The 23,046-nt window shown below is 33.4% G+C and overlaps 1 protein-coding gene across 1 annotated transcript; it reads right to left on the bottom strand.

The window, feature by feature from the left end:
• Positions 1-6,936: 6,936 nt before the first annotated feature.
• LOC114740590 (uncharacterized) lies at positions 6,937-7,317 on the bottom strand. Its single transcript, XM_028928761.1, has one exon. It carries the CDS (start codon positions 7,315-7,317, stop codon positions 6,937-6,939), a length of 381 nt encoding a protein of 126 aa, XP_028784594.1.
• Positions 7,318-23,046: the final 15,729 nt, after the last annotated feature.

The raw sequence follows: 23,046 nt of genomic DNA on the forward strand, positions 1-23,046 counted from the left end.
CCGGATATATCAGCTACATAAAATCCCCATGGAACCCGTGATGAAATTATGCAGCAATTGAAGGTGCTCTTTACTTTTTCAGGAAACTGGTGCTAATCCATATCGTCAATATATAATACATAATTTATAATAAATCATGATAGGAAAAATAATTTTTTTTCTTAATTTAAAATTATTTAATACATGGAAGAGTGAGTGTTAATTCTTTTTATTTGGACAATTTAACGCTTAGTACACATGTCTTGCGGTATAAAATACACAATCTTTTCTGTGAGAAAGCGTTTGGCACCTTTGAGCCATATATAGGGTCGATATGAATTAACGATTAAAAAAATAATTTATCATCAATTTGACTTTTGAAAAAGTTAGATCGGATGATGTAAATTGTGTTTGAATTGGATTGGATTTTATAAAAGCTTGTAAAAGTTAGATTGAGTAAAAAGTTATTTGGATTATGATTGAATAAAAGTAAGTTTAGTTTATATAATTACTAAAATGGGTATAAATTTTATTAGATAATGAAAAATAATTAAGAAATGAATTTACATAATACAATGAATTTAAATTAGCAAGCTTAGTTTGTAAAATTATCTAAATGAGTATGAGTTTTATTAAATAATGATAAATGATTAAAAAATAAATTTACATAATATAATGAGTAAGTTTCAGCATATGAGGCAGAGTATTTTGGGTGAAATAATGATAGAATAATGAGGGAGGAGTGACAGAAAAATAAAAATCTTACAATTCCAATGGTCCCAAGCAAGATTTTCACTTGAATAAGTTATCTTACATCGGCTTAATGTTAAGTGCATTCGAATCTAGCTTTTTGTCCCAAAGTATGATGCTCATAAGCTTTTCCAATCAGCCTCCAACTTTCTAAATTGGCTTACCATGAAAATAAGTTAGTTTTGGATTTTCAATGGCTGACCCAAACACAATAAAAAGCTCTCAGTAAGGCAAGTGCTAATAAAAATACCTGGGATAAGAAAATTAGAAATATAAATAATTTTACTGATAATGATAATATTTGTTATTTTATATAAAAATAAAAAAATTAATAATAATATTATTATTAAAAAAACAGTATGTGTCTTTAATAAAGGTGGGAATATGGGTCGGGCCGACCCTGCAGGGCTAGGGGCTTAAAAAGGCCGACCCTACAGGGCCAAAATTTTAAAAATATCCCAATTTACTAGTCCTAACCCTTAAGCTAACGGGCTCAGAGCCGGCCCATGGGCTTTCAGCCTGTTTAAAAAAAATGTTATTTTTCATATTTTTTACAAAAAAAAGAAAATAAACCAATAAAATTATTAATAAAAGACATAAATATAAATAAAATTAAGTCACAAATACAAAATATCATTATATATAAATATTCATTAACATCCAAGAACATCTAAAACATTCATTAACAAGATAACAATATCCAAAAGTTTCATCTATAGTGCAAATATGTAATAAACAAACACTATCATTAATCTTTTAAAACTTCATCATCACTATAATCAATTCTTTTTCTTAATAAGTATGTTTTCTTTCATAACAAAAATATTAAATTTTTCTTCTTTATAAGAATTTCACTTTTAAATTTTACAGTCTAGTTATTATTTTACTTTAATTTGAGAAATATTAATGTTGAAACTCATAGATTTCTAATTCAAATTATAGAATCACAAGTTATATAAGTATAAAAATATTCTCTTATCAAATATATATAGTTGAAAAATATAAATACATATAATATAAATTAAATCATTATTAAAGTTCAAATTAACCCATTTTTTAAAAATGTAATTGGACAACTTATTGTCTAAAACTAAATAAATCATTTATCGAACACTTAATCGATTAATCATTAATTGATCACTTACTCGGTCATCATATATTTTGTGACTACACTGTGAAAATCTTTGTTAAACCTTTTTATCGATCAGTTTTCCTATCATCTATTTATTGATAAAGTATTCGATCAATATATTTTGAAAACATATTTCTCTTATACTTAGCTTTACTGATAATATGATCGATCAAACATTTTTCGATCATTGCACCGGTTCATTTCACAATAGCTATTTGCAATGATCTTCAAAACCTATTATCTTTTTATCTTTAAGCTTTTCTCAGCCCTCTTTTTACACATAACTTTCTATCAAAAAGATATGAAGGCAAATGTAACTTGAAAAAGTTTATTCTTGCATAAATAATTTATGGCTCACTGTATTCATATTTCACCATTTATCGATCAATTGTTCTATCATTGAATGATCTATAATGAACTCGATAAATGCATACAATTGTTGAATCTATCTCTTTATTAATTAATCGATAATATGATCGATGAAAGAGTTATCGATTAAGATATCGATCAAATAAGTTCATCTTACTTTCTGAATATATGAATATCTAATAATTGATTCCATATTTTCCAACTTAATTTTTCTAAGATTATCAGATACTTATCACTTGATTTGAGGAAGATTATTTTAGGTAAAGAGTCACAACAAATTTATGATATGAAGAATCAACTTTTACCAGAAGCTTCCAACGGCTAGTTTCAACGGTCACATTCTTCAAGCCAAATGGGAAGAAGATGCTCAATGGTCAAATGTCCAACATCATCTATAAATAGAAAAGCATTCAAAACGAAAAAAAAAGATGGGAGTCTGAGCTTATAACATCAAATGCTAAAATACCAAATCAACATATTTTTATTTAGAGCTCCGAGAGAAAACTCCCTTTCTCTGAACTTCATATACTATAACATATGTATTCGTAAGATAGAGAGGAGAGTTTCCAGACATGCTTAAGATTCATCTATCACTTATTTGAGAAAAAAAATATTCAATCTTCATTATCATTATCAAATTGTATTCTTACGGTGTGTAACAGGGAATATTTACCTTAGTGTGAGGTTACTGTTGAATAGACTGATTAGTCCAAGGATTGTAAGTGGCGTCACACGTGGCCAGATCAAACTTGTGGTTGTAGTGGTTCTCAAGTGCCTGTCTTAAACTTGAGGGAGATAGTGGATTGAAAATCTCAAGAAGAGCCTAGGGACTGGACGTAGGTCAATGAGGATCGAACCAGGATAAATCACAGTTTGCATCTTCTCTTCCTTTTTTTATATTTCTAGCTAAACCATTTACTACTGTGATTATGCTTATGTCAATTCATTGTTTTTATACTCAGAATTTCTTATGAATTTCTTTATATTACGAAAAGGTTTTTGATTTTAATTAACACCCAATTCACCCCTTCTTAGGTGATCAGCTATTCTTACAACCATTTTGTGAAATTTTATTTTAAATGATAATAAGAACTAAATATTTGAAATATCATTGACAATGTAAAAAATTAATAATATTAGAATTGTACAAAAAATTTAAAAAAAGGGCCTAAATGAGCCAGTCCTTGGCTTTGCAGGATTGGCCCATTTAAGCCCTAGGCCCTCGTAATTTTTGGGCCTAAAGCCCTAAAAGAGCCGGGCCACTTGGCTCTAGTCTTCAATAAGGTTATTAATCTAGGGATCGGCATTTGGGAGTATTTCTTTTTTTTTTTTAAATGAAAACACTGCCAACTACTCAAATAAATAACCAAAGGAGTACAATGCCAAAAACCATCAACCCCCACCTATTGTATAAAAGGTGGTTGTTGATGATAGAGGTGACACGTCTTTGGTGACCTATGAGCGGACTTTGCTAGGAAATCCGCTAAAGTATTTTCTTTCCTATAGACATGACGAATCTGAATCTGCCAATCCCTATGGTAATACATCTGAGCATCTTCTATCAGGTCCCTAAAAGGGTGGTCATCCTCACACCCTCTTAACAAAAAATTAATAACATTTATACAATCAGTATTGATCACAACCTTCCTATACCCTTTGTCCCAACATTGTTTCAACCTATGAATCATCCCAAGGAGTTCTGCAATGCTCGGTGGAATTGTAACTAGTTTACAGCTAAAGCCAAGAAGCCACCGATTGTTTTTGTCCTTTATTACTCCTCTGCAGCTGCTTTCTCCGCTAGGCAGCACTGAACCATCCACCTCTAACGTCACAAAGTCCTCTCTGTCCTTAAAAATGGATGTCTGATTTGTGACTTCATGCTTGTAGAACTTGCATCTTTTTAGAATCTCATTATCCCATGCAGCTCTGAAGAAGGTTGATTTTCCTATTTAAGTTCTGGTCTTACTTTCCACATCAAAGAGCTTGGTACATCTTGAGGTGCATATGTCCCCGCATAAATAACCAAAGAGGGTCGTCCATGAGATCTTCTTGGTGTAGTCTTGTCCAGCTTCATTTATCAGATTCCATCTCACCCAATCAACACCTTGCAAGAAGGCAAAAGTACTCCACTTTGAGGCCGCTACCACCGACTTCTATCTATGTGTTGCATTCGAGCATTCTCGAAGTAGATGCAGATCGTCTTCTTCTTGTGCGCATCTAAAGGGACAGGAGGCCACTAGGTCAATGCCCCTGTTTACTCTGAGTTTAGCTGTATGCAGACTCCCATGTATTAGCAGCCACAAGAAAGTCTTCATTTTCTCTAGGAGGTCACAGCTCCAAACTTTCTTCCAAAGACCGTCCTCTCTCCTTCTTGTACCTGCAGAAAGAAAATGATAGGTAGAGTTTACAGAGAAGGAACCATCAAGGGATGGTTTCCAATAAATTTTATCCTCTCCTCTCTCCTCACCGGGGGGGGTGTGCTTTCACAATACGGTCAATAACACTCTGAGGAAATCAGGTAGACAGCTTCCTTAAGTCCCAATTTCCATACCCATCCACATAGTCACTTACTTTCTCATTGGGATCAATCTGATCTTCTCTTCCGAAAACCATATTAATAAGGTTTGTATTCATCTCTGACCATTGATCGAACCAAAAAGAAGTTCTAACACCATTCCCAATCTTTTTGCCCAGTCCATCCTTGAAACTCTCCCACACCTGACAGATGCTCCGCCAAGTAAGGGAGGAATTTCTCTTCCTTTGGACAGTGGGCGTTTCTTGGTTCCCACATTTGTATTTAGCTCTCAGCACTTGAACCCATAGAGCCTCTCTTTGAGTGGTCAACTTCCAACAAAGTTTCAATATGAAAGCTTCGTTTTGTCTTCTTAAATTCTTAATCCCCAAACCCCCTACTATTCTGTCTTCTTAGACTTTCTCCCAAGATAACAAATGCAGCTTCTTTTTGTCATTAGTATCACCCCAAAGAGACCTTCGGCTTTCTTGTTCCAACTCCTTTAGTAGTTTTTTTGGTAGTAGCATTACTTGCATGTGATACAAGGGCAATGCATTTAACACGGCTTTAATCAAAATTGATCTTCTTGCTAAGTTCAAACTCTTCTTTTTCTATCCTGAGAGTCGAAAATGTGATTTTTGAATGATAGGTGCAAAGGTCGCATAGGAGGCTCTCTCGTGGAATAAGGGTATTCCAAGGTACTTTCCAAGATTTCCTGTGAGGCCTACCCCCATTCTCTGGCTCATCTCTACTGCCCTTGAGTAGTTAATATTCTGGAGAAACATATCTTGGTCTTAGTCATACTCATCCTTTGACCTAACGCCTCGCAGAACCCATTTATACATTGCATCATACAGTCAATTTGCCCGTTCATTGCTTCCATCAAAAGAATCAAGTCATCTGCAAAGAAAAGATGAGACAATCTCGGTCCTCCTCAGCTTAACTTGATTGCTTTCTGAGTACCATCAGCCACTGCATCTTGAATCAAGTGATTCAATCGCTCCATACAAAGGGTGAAGATGTATGGAGACATTGGATCCCCTTGTTTAATTCCTCGAGAGGGGCTAAAACTCTCAGTTGGCTCCCTATTCCATAAAACTCTAATCTCAGGAGTAGTAATGCACGCCATTATCGCCTCAATTAGTTTGTTATTTATCCCAACTGGCATTAAGGTCTCTCTATGAAAGCCCACTCCAGCCTATCATAGGCTCTTTCCATATCCACCTTTACTGCGAGCCATTCTTTCTTCCTTCTCTTATTCTTCAGGCCGTGTACTACTTCCTTGGCTATAATGATATTGCCACTGCTCTGTCTACCTGCTATGAAGCTGCATTGGTGCTTACCGACCACGGTATCCATAATTCGCTTCAGCTTGCTGCTCACAATTTTGGTAATAACTTTGTAGCTCACATTACACAAGGATATGGGTTGAAAGTCTTTCATCTGTTCTGGTCTTTTATTTTTTGGGATGAGGACAAGATTCGTGCTGCTTATCGAGGTGATCCTCACAGGTTCTGTAAATACCTCTTCAACCAACTTGCACACTGACTCTTCAAAAATGTTCCAGTATTCTTGGTAAATAAAAGCTTGTGGTCCATCTGGCCCAGGTGCCTTAAAAGCTCCCATCTCAAAGATTGCTGCCTTGATTTCCTGTCTCGTCACCGTACTGGATAAAAAAGGTTTCTCTGTTTCGTTTATAAGAGGGAAGCCATGTCTAGTTTGGAGGGTTTGAGCATTGGAAAAATCACTCTTAAACAGGTCTTGGTAGAACTTGAGAGCCATCTGTTTCAAAGTGTCTTGTTCAAAAATCCAGTTGCCTTCCAAATCTTGTAACGCCTCTACTCTGTTCTTGCGTCTCCTCATAATGGTTGAATCATGAAAGGATTAACTGTTTTTATCTCCCCATTTCAGCCATTTACACCGAGATTTCTGAAACCAAATCAACTCCTCTTGAGCCATAGTCTTGTTATACTCCTTCCAAAGTTTCCTCTCCACTTGTAGAAGGTATTGGCTATCCCGATTCGATTGTGCTCTTTCCACTCCTTCAATTCTGGTAAGCAGGGTGGTTTTCTCTCTGGATATGTTCCCAATTTTAATTCTGTTCCAATCTCTAGCTTCATTGGTGAATTTTTTAATCTTTTCTTCCCAGGATCCTGAACTCCAACTATTTTGACCATATCTGCAAAACCTTCTTCTAGTAGCCAGGCCGCTTGGCAGCAGAAGATAGCTTTCTCCCTCTGTTTCTAGCAGGTTCAGTTGTGATTACCATGAGCAGCCAATGATCATAGCCAAATTTACTTAAATGGTTTACTCTTGTGAAAGGAAAGAGATGGTTCCATTCCATATTACTGAAAGCCCAATCAATTTTTTCCCTAATGAAGTTCCTCTCCCATGTGAATCGGTCCCCAACACTGTCAATTTCCATTAGATTTGTCTTGTGGACACATTCACTGAATTGCTTCATAGACTTGTAATTCAACACTGCCCCTCCCTTCTTGTCCTCCTTTGTTAAATAAGCATTGAAGTCTGCTCTGGCAACCCATGGTTCATTAATTGTTTTGCTAATTTCTACCATATCTTCCTAGAGGCTGGCTCTCATAGAACATGAAGGTTCAGCATCTATACAGGACAGGAAGAAAGAATGAGCATTTCCCAAATCTGTCACATGGACATGAACCAACTGCGTAGTAGAATTAATAAACCGAATAGAAACTACATCATCCTACCAGAGAATCCAACCCGTTGCTTCTAGTCTTATCCACTTACCAAAACCTAGCTTTCGTATGATTTTATCCGCTTTATTACCATTGACTCTTGTTTCAACAAGAATTAATAAAATACTTTTCCACGCAACAGATCTTGAATTCGACCAGGGAAGTTTTTTGAAGCCACACCGTGGCAATTCCAAGCAATAAAATTAATCATTAAAAAACACAAAAAGGTAGGAAAGTATGGACTCACTAATTTGAGAGTGCAACAGCTCCCAAATCGTCCTCTCCTTGTCCCCCTTCTCGAATGTTCTCATCTGTCTCATACCAACAATCTGTTATCTCCATTATTGCTTTTTCTAATCCATGCTCTTGTATCGAATGAGCTGGGTCCAGTGGTCCTGTTACTATTTCCTGTACCTCCATGTTTGGCTCCCCTATTCCCTCTCCCGACTCACTTCTTTGATTGTCCAGATTGTTATGTGGTCCTTGCATATTATTCTGATGACCGTACTATTCACTGGCTTGATTGAAGTCTATGGGCGCAATATTTGCTAATAACCCAAATACTACTTTGTTAACTCTGCTCGCAGGTCTCTTTTTCATTAGAGGGGACACTATCTTGGGCCTTGTAATTACTGCTCTCTTCTTGCTTCTGCTTCCTTTTTTTTTTCATCTGGGTCTGGGCTGTTTATTTTTGTTCGTCCCCATGGGCCGTGACTCTGCATTGGGCTTAGGTTAGGAGAGACCTTAAATTCAACTTCAGTGTATCTTCTGGTACGCGCCTCTTCTTCTTTTCCCGTCTTCTCCATCTTTTCCTTTGAGCTGTCATTTTCAATTTCCACTGTCTGCCTTATCTTGCTCGTCTCTCCTTTTTCAAGGGTAGGGGTCTCTTCCCTTTGTGTCTCCCCCAACGTCTTCTTTCCTTTTCCCCGTAAGTTCTGCTTGTTCTCTTTCTTCCTCCATTCTTTTGCAAGCGCTGCGGACGGTTGGGAAGAGTTATGGCTCTTTGATGTGACCTGAATTCCTCTTCTTGCAAAACGTCAAATCTGGTGCTCTGACTTATCTTTTGTTCTTTCACCATGTTTTTTCCTTCCCCTATGTCTCTCTGTTGCTTCTTCTTTTCTACCCCTACTTTTTGTGCTTTGGGTTTGAAAGTATTTTTGGCCTTCATCCAGTTTCCGTACGCCTCGTTAGAGCTTCCCCCAAGAATACTCATAAGAGGTTGTTTCTCTCTCTAGTCAATACCCACAGTCTCCGTCGGTGAGGAACCTGACTGGTTCACTGTCGTCGAGGCTCCTTGCTATTCGGTTTCTGGGTTCCTTTCCTCCCCTATTCTTATTCCAAACAAGCAATCCTCTTGTTTGTGCCCATATCTACCACACCCAAAACAAATGGTATTCAACCCTTTGTACTCCACCGCATAGAGCTTCCTCCTTATCATGAATCTTGATTTCAGTTGTTTGTTCAGGTCCACTTCAATGCTCATACGAGCGTGTTTGCCCCTTTCAACCGCTGTTCCTTGTTCGTTTTGTCTAGCCAAGGTGTTCATGTCCAGTTTCAACACTCTTCCAATCATGCTCCCCAATTCCATCATGCACTCCTCTGCATAGCAATACATCGGGAGGATTAGAACTCTGACCTAAATTGCCACTTTTTTCACTCTATTGCAGTAAGGATTGAAAATGGGCCTCCATCTCTGTACTGCCAAATAATGTCCCTGGATTACCCAGGGTCCTCCAAACAATAGCCGCTTGCATAGCTCACTATCTTTCGATCTGAACACATAGTAATTATTTGGGAGGTCAATCAGTTCAAAGTTCTCAGCTTTCAGCAACCATTTAATTCCATCCCTCATTTTATCCAGTCCCATTGTTCTACTCAGTACCGTAATAATGAGAGCATCCTTCCATGGTAAGCATAATTGCCGAAGCCTCTCATCTGGCATATCAAGCTTAGGCAATGTCTCCATGAGCTTTTTCTCTTCTTCTGTTAATTCTAGGGCAGTCTCCTCTTCCTCCTGTAGCCATTCCTTCATCAGTTCATCCAGTTCAGCAAAAAAAGCTTTTTCCTCTGTCCCTATCAGTTTCTCTTTATACGAGATCTGTGTTTTTTGACCCATTGCCCCTTCCTTCTTGTTTTTTTCCAGGAGCATGCGTCTTGCTCACCTCCTCCATGGGAACATCATTGCTCCCATTTCCCAGTTGGTTGGTCGGTTCTCCTTCTGCCATAGGTTCATCCTCATTTAGTTTTTTAACATGGCTTCTTAGTAAGTCTGCCTCTTCCATCGTCTGCTCTGAATTCCTACCGGCGTTGTTGACCGTATCGCTATTTCGCACTCCTGTTTTCCCTCTCTCACCTGCACCGTTATGTTCACACTCTCGCTCACGCTCACCGCTGTTCTCGCTCTTACTCGCCATTAATGCTATTGATTTGAACCTTTTTAGTCACCTTGGTTAAATCAAAAATAAAACTAAATTATGCAGTAAAGCACAACTCGGGTCGAGTCTCTTGAGGAGCTTTTTATTAATTCTTTAGTTAACTAAGTGACAAAGAATTGAAAGGAGGGGTTGAAAAATGATTTTTCAATTAATAAAACTAATTAAGAGAGTAAGAAATAAATCTAAACTACTTTTTTTGGTATTTTTAAGAAAGAATGAAAAATACAAATTTGAATTGTAAGAAATCAATAACAAGAATGCTCTTGAGGAATGAATCAATGACTATCCTAGCTTGTTTAATGATATGGGAGTAACTTAAGTGGTTAAGATTGGTTTATATAAATTATTCCTTTTAAATTAATACTCAACTAGAACATTAATTACTTGTTAAATTCACTTCAAGCATAATTTCTATACAACTTGCATAAAAATCACACTAACAATGAATTAACAAAGGCATAAACATAAATATATGTATAAACCAAGTACTCAAACTTATAAATACTAATACAAATCTCAGCAATTCCAATCCAAACCAAGAATTACAACTAGCAACTCTTAGCTTTAAACCAAATATAACAAACTTCAAACCAGAAATCATCAACAAAATAGTCTAAACTAAGGACTAGAATTAAACTCCCCTTTGTAGCTCCCAAACTCAAGTCATTGAATTCAATCCCAAAGAGCATAGCGAACTCAGCGTCTCATAGTCTTGAACCAAGCTACAACTCATGCCAAAGATTCAGTAGTCATGGAGGATAGATGGAGGAGAAGAAAGATGAATTTGGAAGATTGAAATTGAAGTGTTGCGGCGGTGGTGTATGCATGAAGGGAAGGGTATTGGCCGTGTGTGTGTGGAATTGATGTTGCGGCTTGGGTCTTGAATGTAGAGAAGGAGGATGCGTGCGGCGTGACTGTGTGTCTCTTGCGTCTTGCAATTGATGTGTTTAATATATAACCTAATATCTTTCCAAAATCCATGCCTTTCTTCTCTTGAGTCTTTTTCTTTTCTTTCTTTTTTTAAATACTTTTCCTTTTGTTTCAGCTTTCCTTCTATGTTTATTTCTTTTTCTGAGACCTGTAAAAGATAAATTGAGATATTATCACAAAACCCAAAATCAATTATTTAAAAAGAAATAAAATATGATAAGATTTTCTTTTAAATTTCTAATTTCATGCAATCAGTATTTGATTCAAAATACCTACAGTCAATACAATTTATCCCACTTTAATTGATAAATATCTCTAAAAAGATATCAAATAATATATTAAAATCAGGATTTATCAGCTATCAAAGTTTCCCTCTTGACTTGCTTTGAAATCATTTGGGAGTATTTCTAACTTCAGTCTAAAGGTTTTTCTTTTCCAATCAAATTAGGATGTTTTTAAAATTCCTGATTTACCTTGTTATTTTGGCCGTCGATTAACAGGAACAAGGATTAAAAAGCATTGGGTCGTGGAGATAGGATAGAGAAGTTTCAGAGTTTAATAAAGCATTCCTTGCAAAACTTTTGAGTAGGATGATATTAAAAGCTAAGACGCATCCATTCAAGTTGTCACTTGACACTTCGGGGTGAGAGGATAGAGAAGTTTGGGCCCCACTTGTCGGAGTGGAGAACTGCTGAGTACGGGAAAGGAGTGAGGAACGCTGGGATCGGCTGATCCTTCCTTTCCTCCACCGAATCCAACCATTGTCTTGCTTAATACCCAACATTTACTATACATGTCTGTATATGTGCAAATGTGCAAGTAATGGAAAATTTGATCATATCCAAAGCTTCATGCCCTTGTAATCTATTACTCCCTCTGTTTCTTATTATAAGAGACATTTGATGCTTGTGGCATGTTTCCATATATAATAAACACTTAAAAGTTATCTCTATTTTTTTTATTAATTTTCTATTTTATCCCTATTTATTTTGTCTCTAACTCATACTCTCTCTCTCCTTCCCACTTCTCTTTCTTTTAATAATTTAATTGTTCTCTCTCATACTCTTTCTTCTTATTAATGGGGGCATTGTTGGAAAAAACATTATACTTTTTACACATTAATTATCCTCAACTAATTTTAACTGTTTTTTTTATCAATGTAATTTAGTTATTTGTCTCTTATAATAAAGAACGGAATGAGTATTTATTTCTCGGTTGTGAGACTACCTCTGTTTTTAATCTTGAAAAACAGGGATGTACAGAGTTGTGCTTAATTAGTGTAGGCATAACATTAAAAAGTATCAGTTATGCTTAATTAGTGTAGGCAGATGAAGTTATCGGATTATAAAGACAGGGTATTGCACTCTTGTTTCAATGTATCATGAGATACTTCTATAGCACTTTGAACGTAAGTAATGATTGGAACAGTTTATAAAATACTACTGCTGCAACTAATTATAAGAGTTCTGGGATGTGCATTAAAAGGAGAAGTGTATCATGACAATAATGAGAGAATCATATAGATTGATGAACGGTCTTAGCAACATAGCGAATTCTTTCTTTTTGATGCGGTAAAATTCCAGCAAAGAGCAGACGTTTCCCAGGACCAACGGATTACTTTTCCCAAACGTATCAGAATGTAAACTGGATCTTCTTTCTTTGACTATTAGTAGCAACTAATAGTATGGGTGGCACAGAAGATATTGGTGTACATTCAGGGGATCATCTAAGCCGTGATGATGGGATAATTCCCAATACCTCCCATTATTGACAAATGAATCAATCTTCACAAGAGCCATACCCACCAGCTTGTCATCGTCATTCCTGAAAGCCCAGCACTGAATGATATCTCTTTCTTTGAGGTCGTCTTCTGAGACCAGCAAGTTCCAGCCCTTCGTGAAGACATAAGATGAGCTAACTCGTTCTGGAGCATGGGAATTTTTGCGAATATTGCGTTGAGAAAAGCTCATCTGGGTTTCTTTGAGACCACCTTTGACAGATTTGTGCATCACACAAACTTTAATGCTGTTTTCTTGCCTTAGGTGCCCAATCTCCTCATCATTCAAGAAGCTGAAAGTCTCCAACTCAGGGCAGAGCATGCTAAGCCTAGCTTGTTTTTTGCTGACATCTGATGCAGTCAGTGTCTTCTGAATGAAAAAGAATTTTTTACATCCAGGAAATTTTTGGCCAATCTTCGCCTCAAAATCTGGAGGTAAAGTGAGGATCGAATGATAAAGCTCATCATGCTTCTTACTTCTCTTTTTCTCTGAGATCATTTGGAGCCATTCAGGGTTAGTCAGTTGCTCCCACTTGTTTCCAGCCTCGGCCATCGAACCAGTGTCTTGATCAAGAATCAAACGAACAACTTTCGTTACTTGAGCTGCGCTTAAGGCACTCTGAGTGATTAAGAATCCACAGGATTGTGTATGGCGGGCTCTCGCTTGGAAAGGACTTTCTTGTAGCCTCGCTCATTCAATGAGCAGCCCCCATACAATTCCGTTGACTGGAGCGGTGAGGCCCTAAAAGAGCGAGAGGCACCTTTGCCATACCCCCGCCTTTGGAGGGAAAAGACCCTCTAACTTTCTACCAAAAAAAATATAAGATTTATTTTATAGTATATATTATAATAAGTTTTATATTTATGATCAGATGAGTTATTTTTTTATAACAACCACTTTTTATAAACATAAGAATTAGATAATTAATTTGTTAGTATTAAAAAAATAATTAAATTAATTATTTGTTATACATTAATTTTAAAATATTTTGTTAATTATGTGAACATGTTAAATACGCAGACATCAACTTTAATTTTCATGATCTCTAAATTTATTGTTCTGGGTTTATTACAATTCAAGCGGAATTTTGATATTTTTTTCAAGCATGGAATTCGATGGAACTTGCTTTAATTGTAGTAAATTCCCTCAAATAGGATCTTTTGCTTTGAAAATGTGAATCCTGTTAAAGTAAAAATCTTGTTAAAGTAAAAAGAGGGCTGCCTTTCCTCCTTTTCCCTTACGTCTCCGCCTCTACACAAAACCACAGCGTTTTTGGTATAAAAATGGAGGTTGGGTATTTTTTTTTTCCCCAAAGCCAATACAGTTGCATGTAACATTCTGCAATAATTTTTAGTATATTTGACACTTTAAAATATTTTTCTAATAACACAAAATATCTAATAAGTTGGGCCTGAAATATTTTTTAGCAGCACGCAATATTTTAAACTAATTTTAGGATATACTCCTCTGGTCCTATTTATAAGGCACTTCCAACAAGTTTCACACAAACCAAGAAAAACCTTAAACTGCATTAACTCTTCATTAAAATATAGCAACTTTTCAACTTTACCCCTATTTAATACATATCCTTTTCAAAAAAATAACTATCTACACTATAATAAATGAAGGACAACATGGTAAAGTCATAGTAAAAATTTAATGAGGTGACTTATAAATATGATCCAAAAAAACCTTCTCTCTCTACCCTATAAATAGGACCAGAGAAGTATGTGTTATTTTTAGCAACACAACTTCTAACTTCTAGACTAATCAATACTTGAAACATAACTACAACAGAAAAAAAATTTCATAGAACCTTTGAAAATACTACTATCGTTATAAAAGAAATTTGAATCACAATAAGGATCAACATGATAGGAAAAAGTTAAACTAATCCATGAAAATATTTATCATGATTAAAAGAACTTTTCTAAAGTAACTGCATCCAAACTAAGGTTCATAATATTTCACAACAATTTGGGCTTTGTGCATTTTGAAGTCTAAAATATCACATTCAACTATAAACTCATAATATAACGTTACTGAAGAGTGCCTTACATAACTTTGTAACCAAAAGTCATCAAGTATCTCAAAGGTCATTGTGGATCCACAATTCACAATAACAACCACATGCAAATACCTAGAGGCCTTTGACCTTTTATTAGCACACAATCCAACAACAATTAATCAAAGTTACAAAATCAATACAATCAGTCGCAAAACAAATCAAAGTACATGGAATGTGTCCTAACATGACAATATACATCTATTGAACACAAATCAAAAGAGTGGAAGTGCTACAATTTGCAGTAGTAGCTCAGACTTCCGAAGCCTTTCCCAACGAACTAGTGCGGAAACTATCACCTGGAAAAATTTTAAATCAACGAGGTGAGACAAAAGCATTAGTAACTAACAATCCTACTTATCAAACATATAAGTAAATGCTCGTGAGACGATGGCAAATTCATAGTATTCAAACAAATTTTATATTGTCGAGGCATATAACAAAGTACAATAGATAATCCTCTCACATCCTTTATATCCACATGCAATTCTCTAACTAAACCCATGGCTAAATTTTCATCTATGTGTTGATAATTAGATAAGCTCACCGATCAAGTAATGTAGCCCTACAAAAATTAACAGAACACAAGACCAGACCATAGGTCCCCATCTAGTCTACTAGCGAGGTGTCAATGGACTATAATGAGTAATTAGGCCAAAGGACCAATTAGTATATACCTAATGGCTCTACCATCTTATATCCTCAAATGTACATAATCCATCCCCTTATATCTTCTTTAGTATAATTTCCATCATCAACATCTGCCACCCCTCTCATATCAATTCCCAATAGATTATATTCATAATAAATCATCAACATGCCAAAATCAATTCGAAATTTCAATTCCCAATAATCCATAAACACATGAGATCATCATAATCATGTGTGTGTATATATATTTTTCATAAAGAAAGTCCCATAAAACTGTTTCAATAACAACATAATTTTATAGTTTATATCATAATTCAATTACTTCATAAATCCCATATAATTTAATATCAATCACAAACAACATACAAGCATGCATAACAAATGGAAAGTAGTTACCTTTTGCCCACTAGAAAAAGGGATTACGACGGAGTTAACTCTGTGCTCAAACTAATAATCCAATAATTTAATCTACAAAATCAATATACTTACATATCAGTACACAACCTATTTAATTAATTACTTGAGCGCGTACAAATATATAAGTTAAAGTTTTTAATTCTTTGCTAAAATCCCATACCTCTCAATTCTCATATCCCTTAATTAAATCTTTTAGCACAAAATTATAATATCCTGACAATCCATATTTTTCATTTAAATCTTTCAAAATATTTATGCTAATAAAAATTAGTCAAAATTTTAAAATCTGAAATTATCATATTTAAAATTAAAAAATTCCTATCTCAAGTTTAAATCTCAAAAATAAATTATTAGAAATTCAATATACATAAAATACATTTAAGTAAATAATTTAATCAAAAGTTCCATAGTAGAAATATCATATTTTTCACAAATAAATATTTATTTAACTAAAATAATTAATTTAAAAATATTAGGTCACCCAATAAATAAAATTAAATTGATAAAAATGATCTATTAAGATAGTTCTACAATACTATGGTTATCTATCATCAAAACTCAATACTTGCTCTAAATCTTAGAATCAAAAATTTTCTCTAAACTACATGAAATTATTGCTATTAGATACTCCTCTGATCCTATTTATCGGGCAAAGAGAGAAGAATTTTTTTGATCCTATTTATAGGGAATTGAGAGAAGTTTTTTGTATGAATGTATAATTTTATTCCTCATTTATTATTATGTTGACTTTGTTTACATGAGGTATAATGTATATTAAATAAGAATAAAATTAAAAATTTATTAAATTTTAAATGAGAGTTAATGAAGTTTAAAGTTTTTCTTAATGTGTGTGTAACATACTAGAAGCATCTTATAAATAAGACCAGAGGAGTAAATCTAAATAAGTAAAACAACTTTTATGAAGACAGTTTAGTAAAAAAAAAAAGTCCTTTGGCTTACCAAAATGACCGGTAATTTTGCAACCTACACTGGATTTTCAGAACGTGGCGCTGCGGAAAATGATCCAACGGTTTAAAATAAACTTTTGGGATAAATTGAATTTAAAGACATCATGTTAAAAAGGAAAATATTACCGTTTAAAACCCCACTTTTCTCATTTTCAGTAAACTCTTTCCTTAAATAACTAGAAAATAAAACTTAAATAAAACTTATTTATTAAGCACTAATCTCCTTCTAATATTATTTAAGACTCTGTTTGGTTGAGGGTTGTTGAGGGGAGGGGAGGAGAGAAAAGCGAAGGGGATGAGATAAGTGTGTTTGGTTAAAAAAAAATAGAGAAGAGGGGAGGAAAGAAATCTGTCTTTTAGTGCTTCCTTCCTTCCTTTCTGCTCCCCTCCAAATTTGGGGTTCTTTGGAGTGGAGAAAAATATTATGTCTAATATTGACTAAGTTACTCATACTAGTTTTTCAATATTCTAAGCTTGTCCCTCTTATTAGAAACCCTTTTCTCTCTTCTTTCTCTTTTCAGCCAGTATTATTATATTGTAAGGGAGGTTACTGGCTTACCACTTAGCTGTTTGAAAAGTCAAAGTCTTTGCCATCATCAGTACGCCTACATGCTTAATTTATATATATAGGTTTCACAAGCTGTATGATTGTTTTTTTTATCAAATTCCAAGTTCCAACTTTGTTGTGTTGATATAATAATGTACCATGGCTTATATTTTGCATAAATTGAAAACGGATAGGAAGAAAATACTCAGATTGAGAATTATTTTAATCAGTTTTTGAGAGTGAAACTAATAAAAATATCATGTATTGAGCAATTGAATTATTTTTCATATACACTGATTGATATATACATATCACAACGTGTGCGTATTATAATTATATATCATGACGTGTGTGTATTATAATCTCAGATGGGCTACAAATATGCATATATATTAATCTCAAATAGGTTGCACACATGCATGTGTATAGTATAATTATATAATATATACATATCATACATATTAATACACATGCCTGTGTATTATAATTATAAAATTAATGAGATAGAATGTTAAACTTTTTATCATATTTCCTAATTTTTTTTTAGTTTTATCATAGTTTTTTTTGCCACATGTAAGTGAGGTAATTTGTTTTTTTTTTACATTGATAAATTAAAAAATAATAATTTTGATATAAATATTGTAATAAAAGAATAAAGTAGTCTAAAATCTAAATATAGAGATAAGGGTATATTTGTCAATTTATAATTACCTTGCCTCCTCTTTCCTTGCGAACTAAACAAGAAATTTCTCTTTCCTAGTCCCTTCCCCTCCCCTCTAACCAAACAAAAGTACAAAACTCATAACCTCCTTTTTCCTCCTTTTCCCTTCCTTTAATCAATCTCCCCTCTCCTCCTATCTGATGAACCAAACAAAGCATAAATACTAGGACTAAAAACTAAAATGTTACTTCCCTAATTCTTAATATAAAACCCATTTAACTAATTTGATTATATTGAGGAAGTTAGGTAAGTTAGTTAATTATAAGGAATGTGACATGTTTTTCCTAAAACACTATAATCATCTTTCTTAATAACCCCTCTTCTTCTTCTACTTGATTATAGTTGTGGGGGTATCCATATGGGTGATTTAGAGAAAATTGATAAATATGAGAAATGAGTCTTATATTTAGGACTAAAACCAACTCAATAATTAGATCTTAGTGTTAAAGACCAGATGAGTATATTATTACTGGAATAATAATAGAGTATTGAATGTACTAAACATAGGGATGGATATTGATTTGGAAGAAAACGGGCGACAAGCCCCCATCTTAACGTCCAAAATGTTGTAGTCTCAGGTAGAAGAGAAGATGAGGACGGTAAAAAAAAAAAAGAGGTGGAAAGCCGGTCCCAGTAAAGGGCATGTTTCATGAAATTTAGTACATTTAAAGTGGAATTTATTATTTTTATAAAAAAAGTGGAATTTATTATAGTTGAAGTGGAATTTACTATAATTTTTTAAGTGTGAAATTCCCCGGGGAGGGGGGGGGGAAAACAGTGTTGCACATGTTCATGCGATATGGTGAAACTTGCTTCAGTGTAGTAATTGTCACCTCTGTGCAGTTAATTTCTCGAAACGTAGAGTTTTGGATTAATATAATCTTTGATTTTTTAAGTTTATTTTTATTTTGATTTTAATCCTTCAAGTCTTAAATTATAGGTTTTGGTCCCTCAAAGGATAAATGGTCTAAATTTTTATTAAATTATATAGACCAATGTTACAAATAAAAAGAAATTTAAAGGACCAAAACCTATTATTTGAAATTTAAGGGTCCAAAATGAAAATGAAGACGAACTTAAAGAAATAAAGTTTGTATTAACCATTTGTATTAACCCTAACATTTTACATTAATATTTCTTAGCATATAATTCATTAAGAAGCGTTGTAGATCTGTTTTATTTTGATAGTTTTATATATACTATTTTATACTATTTTAATAAATATATTTGGTAGTTCACTGGTCACAAATAAATTTGGGTGGCCAGCAGTAGTATCTCGGGTGCGAGTGGCCAAGGGTTTTTCTTTAGAGTATGGAGCAAAATTACAAAAATACCAACCTTTTAAAAAAATTTGCAAAGGAGAATCGTATTTAAAATTAAAATTCATTCAAAATCAGGCCTATACTTTAAACAAATTTCTAATCAAGCCAAAAAGTCTAATTAGAGATTTATAAATATTGCTAAAAATTTAAAATACCTTTCTATGGTTATAATAAGAGAGGAAAACTAGTTTGCCAAGCCTTGTAATTTTATCCAATTTCGAATTAGATCCTTGTATTTTTTTTTAATCATATCCTTGATGTTTGCTTTGTTAGCGGCGCGAGTCCTTCTGTTTGTGAGACATTGCATCTGTTGTTAGTGGCAATTGTTCTTTTTTTTTTTTTTTGAGTGAGCAACCATCTTCCAATCTCAGCCTCTCTCGATCTCCCTCCCCCCCCCCCCACTCACTTCCCTCCAACCAACACTATCATCTCTCTCTCTCTCTCTCTCATGGTTTGTGTTCTCTGTCCCACCATCATAGTTTTTATCTCCTCTTGAAGAAGCTTCACAGTGTTTCAAATGATGGTGGAATAAGTATGAACCCTCTAGTCGAAGCTCCATTGCCAGTGGCTCATAGTCTAAGGGAACTTGGCATCGGAGAGAATGGTGATTTTGTTGTCGACGGTGACGCGGTGGCAGTTTCTGGAGAAAAAAGCCATCACCTTTCTGATCGTTTGGAAATTCCAGAATGTTCTCATTCAGATACAGCAAAAGGATGAAGTTGCCAATCATTTGCAGATGAGTGTTCTTCTATTTGTCAAAATCAAGCGTGAGGTCATATGATGGAAGAGGAGGAAATTCGTCTCGGTGAGCCGGCTGAGGTGCGGCAACCAGGAAGCATTGTGATCGCTGGAGGGGATGAATAGGCTTTTTGAGCCAAATACTATAAACAGTAATTTTAATTACCAGGATATTATACTATGAAAATTATTTACCAGCATACTACATTCAAAATCGTTCAAGACAAACGCGATTTTAAAAATACACAGAACTCAGCTTCATTTTTTTTAAAAATATTTTTTTTTGTAAAAATAGTGGCAGGGATAGCCTGCCGCCTACTCCTTATGGCTTGACCCTTCCTCTTTGCACCTCATCCCACTCCCCTCAAACATTTTCCTTCCCCCGTCACTTTTTCTCTCATTCTCTTGTATACACATGCACACACATCACAAATTATTATAATCTTAATTTATATATAATATGATACATTTAAAAGCTAAAATTAAATAAATTAATTAATAAATATAATTCTTACTATAAAACCCAACTAACTAATTTAAAAAAATTAAAAATATTACTAAAAATACATGTAACATATGCTAAAGCCATCATGTAATATATGTTATAATTAAATAATTTAACAATTTTCTTAATCATATAAGATATGCTATAATTAAATAATTAAATAATTTTTTTAATCTTCTTAAATTAGATAACTGTGTTTTATAGTAAGAATTGTATGTATTAATTAATTAATTAAATTTTAGTTTTTTAAATATATCATATTATATATAAGTTAATTAAAGATATCACTAAATTATCTAACTATAGTATATCTTACATGATTCCTTTAAGATACTTATGTAGATCATAAGAGTATATATCAACGGGTAAGTAAAATAAATTAGTTCGGAAAAAATTTAGTACTAAATATAATAAGAATTAAATTATTATAAACTTAGTGAAATATTAAAATTTTAAATTGTTACTACCTTTGATCCTTAATATAAAACACAAATAACTAATTTAAGAAGGTTAAAAATTATTTAATTATTTAATTATAACATATCTTATATGATTAAGAAAATTGTTAAATTATTTAATTATAACATATATTACATGATGGCTTTAGCATATGTTACACGTATTTTTAGTAATATCTTTAATTTGTTTAAATTACTTAGCTGGGTTTTATAGTAAGAATTATATTTATTAATTAATTAATTTAATTTTAGTTTTTAAATATATCATATTATATATAACTTAAGACTACAATAATTTGTGATGTGCGTGCGTGTATTCGGGAGAATGAGAGAAAAAGTGCCGGGGTAAGGAAAATGTTTGCGGGAAGTGGGATGAGGTGCAGAAAGGGAGGGTCGAGCCATAGGGAGTAGGCGGCAGGCTATCCCTGCTACCAGTTTTACAAAAAAAATTATTAAAAAAAAATGAAGCTGCAAGAACGAGTTCTGTGTATTTTTAAAATCGCACGTGCCTTGAATGATTTTGGATGCAGTATGCTGCTAAATAATTTTCGTAATGTAATATTCTGGTAATTAAAATTACTGTTTATAGCATTTGGCTGAAAAAGCCGGATAAAGAAGGAAAAGGCAGAAGCTCAGGGGGAGATAAAAATAATGATGGTGGGAGAGAGAACACAAACGATGAGAGGGAGAGATGATAGTGTTGGCTGGGGGAGTGAGTGGAAGAGGGAGAGAGATACCGAGAGAGAGAAGGGCTCACCCAAAAAAAAAAAAAGAAAACGCCACATCACTTCCAGTCAAGTTAAACTGACGGCAAATACAAAGTCTCAAACAAAAGGACTCAAACTATTAACAGAACAAACATTAGGGATTGGATAAAAAGAAAAAAAAAGCACAAGGATCTAATTCAAAATTAGGTAAAACTATAAGGAATGACAAATTAGTTTCCCTAATATGAGTTGTTATCTTTATATTTTTCTTCTTCACAAATTTTTTTTCTCAAATTTTTTTTGGCCAAATTTCCTGAAATTTGAAAATACTAAATTTTTAGTGACTGTCAGAAAATTATAACACTCTCCTTGATTCACATTAATAATTACTACAGCACCTTATTAATATAAAAGTGTAGGTTACTGTTTAGATTTTAATTTTGACTGGGTTTAATTATATTTCTATTCAATTTTAGTATTGATCCATCCTCCATATACTTTATATTCACACATACAAATTTTATAAACACAGATATATTTTTAATAAAATCTACCTATATTTTCAAGAGTGGAAAACTTATTCAGACAACAAACTTTTTATAAATTTGTTAGGGAGCTGGAGAAATTATTAACGTGAATTAAGGATATAATATTATAATTTATTATTTTCATATTTCAGGAAAAGAATTTGTAAAGGAAAAAAATATCAAAGTAACAGCTCATATTCTACGTATAGAGAGACATTTTAGATTTTTGACAACATTAATAAATCTTTAGTTATGCCTTTTCGCCTCATTAGAAATTTATTCAAAATAAAAGCCTAATTTTAAATTTTAATATTTTAAATGGATTTAAATGGGATTCTCCCATTTTGCAAATTGGACTCACTTTTGGAAATAAAAAAATTCAAAAGGTATTTTTATTGAAATTTTCTCATATCACTTCTCAATTTTAATATTTAAAATTACCATGAGATATTTATCTTTTCAGGCCCTTGAAAGTGGGATATATTTATCAACTAAACCAAAAAATTTAAAATGATTTGAATTTGAATTTGAAAGGATTTCTTTAAAATAATTATTGATTAATTTCATTTTACTTGGCCAAAAAAATAAATTTCGAAAAGAAAATTATCTAATATTATTTTGTAAAAGATTACCTATCGTATATAAGGCTGATAAAGATAGATGATAGATGGATTCTGTTGAAAATATAGATTATGGATATGATATGACGTGATTACGAGATTCCTTATCTTTTTCGCAAAGAAAAGTTGTTGATCTTTATAATAAACCTTTTTTTTTTAATTATCAATACATATGATGATATTTTCCTTAAAAAATGATAT

Source organism: Neltuma alba, unplaced genomic scaffold (assembly GCF_004799145.2).
Source record: "Neltuma alba isolate B1F8T4 unplaced genomic scaffold, ASM479914v2 tig00003186_pilon, whole genome shotgun sequence".
Lineage (NCBI taxonomy): Eukaryota > Viridiplantae > Streptophyta > Magnoliopsida > Fabales > Fabaceae > Neltuma > Neltuma alba.